This window comes from Mus pahari, chromosome 14, assembly GCF_900095145.1.
Source record: "Mus pahari chromosome 14, PAHARI_EIJ_v1.1, whole genome shotgun sequence".
Classification (NCBI taxonomy): Eukaryota; Metazoa; Chordata; class Mammalia; order Rodentia; family Muridae; genus Mus; species Mus pahari.
In genome coordinates, this window is record NC_034603.1 from 29,886,722 (window position 1) to 29,889,626 (window position 2,905).

At 52.9% G+C, this 2,905-nt stretch overlaps 1 protein-coding gene across 1 annotated transcript in view; it reads right to left on the reverse strand.

Moving 5' to 3' along the window:
* The window catches only part of Ulk2 (unc-51 like autophagy activating kinase 2), a 79,511-nt gene extending 77,262 nt beyond the window's left edge, over positions 1 to 2,249 (reverse strand). The window contains exons 1-2 of the mRNA XM_021211814.2: positions 1,861 to 2,249; positions 644 to 736 (exon numbers count right to left, since the gene is read on the reverse strand). Of these exons, the coding sequence (XP_021067473.1) occupies positions 644 to 736; positions 1,861 to 1,950 (183 nt within the window). The 5' untranslated portion in view covers positions 1,951 to 2,249. The remainder of the gene's footprint in view (positions 1 to 643; positions 737 to 1,860) is intronic.
* Positions 2,250 to 2,905: the final 656 nt, after the last annotated feature.

The window sequence follows — 2,905 nt, forward strand, 5'->3', positions numbered from 1 at the left end:
TACACAGAGAAACCCTGTCTCGAAAAACCAAAAAAAAAAAAAAAAAAAAATCTTCAGAGAATCCCTCTGTTTGGCCAAATCACAAACATCTAGTCTCAAAAACAGCCTCAAAGGGGGCTGCAGAGATAGCTCAATGGGTAAGAGCACTTGATGCTCCTGCAGAGAAGTTAAGTTCGGTTTCTAGCACCTATACCCATCTCCAGGGGTTCCAAACACCATCACTGGACACTGTACTCATGTGCATATTTCCACACATACATAAAAATAAATTTTTCCAGCTTGGCAGTGGTGGTGGTACACACCATTTATATATGTAATCTTTTCTAGCACTCCAGAGGCAGAGAGGCTGGCAAATCTCTGAGTTTGGGGCCAGCCTGGACTACACAGTGAGTTTCAAGTCAACCAAGGTCACATAGCAAGACCCTGTCTCAAAGTAAACAAACAAATATTTGAAAACAGCTTCAGAATACTCAGTAACTCAAAACAACAACAAAAACAAAACAGCATGCAAAAATGAAGAGCAACTAAAAATTACCAAACTTTAATCCAACTACCAAACTTCAAAGGATGTTATAACATGCTCTTTTAACTCCGGGTAACTTTTAACTCAGACTGTCTGTGATAGTATTCTAAAATAGCATACCTTTAAGATTTTTATTTCCTTTCCAAGCAGAATTTGTGATTTTGACAAGTTCTTTTTATTAATACTTTTAATAGCCACCTCCCAATCAGTTTTCTAAAAAGGAAAAACAGTGTTATCTCTGAAAATTGTAACACAGAAACAACTCAATAATAAAAGCTAATTACGTGTAAATATATTTTTAGTCACTCAATGTATATATGGTACTGGGGAAACATGGCAAAGACCTCAAATCTCAAACTAAAAAAACGATTTCATAAACAACACAACACATAGCAATGTCCTACAGCACAGTCATTAAAAGTAATAAATATAAATACAAAGATCATATAGGATCAGTTGAAAAAGTTTACAGTTGCATAGGAGTTATGGAGAAATAAACTTGGGAAGTGATAAGAGTTCAATGATGTTATCCTGGCTGGATTTCACTGCTCTTTTTTTTTTCCTTGAATTTTAAGTTATTTCTTAATGAATAAGAAATAAGACAACAGTACCTTTTTAATAGGCCCTCTCGAAACAAACAGAATAACCAAAGCTTTTTTTTTAAATTACTTCCAGTCCGAATGTGCCTTCTCAAATTCTTTAGATTCTATAACCTCGTGTGACCTATTTGCGAAACAGTGTCTTGAAAAAAAAAAAAAACAACTGAGGTTTGAACTTGCATCTACGTTGTATTATTAGGTTAGCGTCCAACTATCTTTGCCCCTTACTTCGTCTAACTCAATAAGGGGAGGGATACTACAAGGCACCTCCAGACACAGAGGAACGCGATACCTCCTAGTCTGAGAAAGCTTCAGACTAACGGGAAACGCGCCCGTTTTCCACTGGGTGTGCTATTATCCACGGTAAAGGTGACAAGCTCCGGGAAGCCCGGGGCGGGGGAGAAGGGACAAAGGTCCACCGACTCGCAACATGGACAAGCACATTACACTGTGCAAACACTGGCGTCCTTGTCGCCTCGGGACCAGTGGCTTCTCGGAGCAGCAAGTCCCCGGGCGCACTTCGGTTACCCAGCACACTGTCAGGGAAGAACATCAGTGGCTCTGCGCCCGTCGGTAGGTGGAGCTCAGCCTAGCGGCTCTGGCCTCCAAAACAAACCCTGCGACAGTGACAGCAAGCACAAAGGCAGGCCGGCTTGGGGAGCCCAGCCCAGCCCAGCGGCCAGGACCCGGGCGCCGGCTCCCCGGCTTCGCACCAGATAACTGGCGGGCGGCGCTCACCTGGCGGTGCCGCCCCCGGAAGACCACAGCGAAGGCCCCGTGTCCCACGAGGTCCCGCTTGCTGTACTCGAAGTCACCCACCACCTCCATGGCCGCGCCCCCGGGACATAGAGCGCTAGGGTGGGCAGGCGTGGCGGAGAGCCGGGATCAGCACCGCGGGCCCGAGGGCCCCAAGCGCGCCCACGGGCGGCGGGACAGGGGCAGCCACGGCCCCGGGCCCGGACGGACACTCATGCCGAGAGGCCGGAGCGGAAGCGGGACGGGACGCCGCGCGGAGCCGGGGTCAGCGAGGCCTGGGCCCGGTCGCTCCTCATGGCCCGGGCCGCCGTCGGCCGCGGGGCTCTGGCCAAGCGGCCTGGGCGCTGCCCGGCCGAGGGCACCGCCACCGTCACTGGGCGTACCCGGAGCAACCCGCGCGCCCGACAGCGGTGCAAGGCCGGGGCCGCGCCATCCCCACAGGTGCGGCTGCCTCGGCTTGTTGCGCCCGCGGCGCTGCTGCGTAGCAAGCAGCCGCCGCCCTGGAACCCGCACAGCCGCGGTGGCGGCTTCTGCCTGCTTCGCGGGAGCGCCCAACGCACGCGCGCGCGCCGGCCGCTCCGCGCCGACTACCGGCCCAGTGCGACGTCAGCGCGTCTTGTAGGACGACGGGCCCCAGTCCTGCTCCCTCCGCCGAGAAAAGGAGTGCGCGCCCCGGGACGCGGCGCCAGGCACCGGGGCGAATCTGCAGTCACTGGAGCGAGTTGGCGAACAGGGGCGAGGCCACGGCTGCTTAGGAACGGGCGGCGGGCTCGGCTCGGCGCCCGCGGTTAGTTGGAGCCCGCCACGCCCTGACCTGAAGCCACCCTCTAAGGGGCGGATCTTGAACTCCGGCCCTGGGAATCGCTGAGGCGGTGCAGACACTGAGGACAAAAAACTCTGGGGGCCGCCTTTCAAATCCACACCGCCAACTGCTAGACAACCCACTGAAGGGGTGGGGTCTGACTGGAACCTGCGCCTTCTGGGGGTCTCCAGACTTCTGAGGGAGGCTCAGAACCTTTTTTTTTTT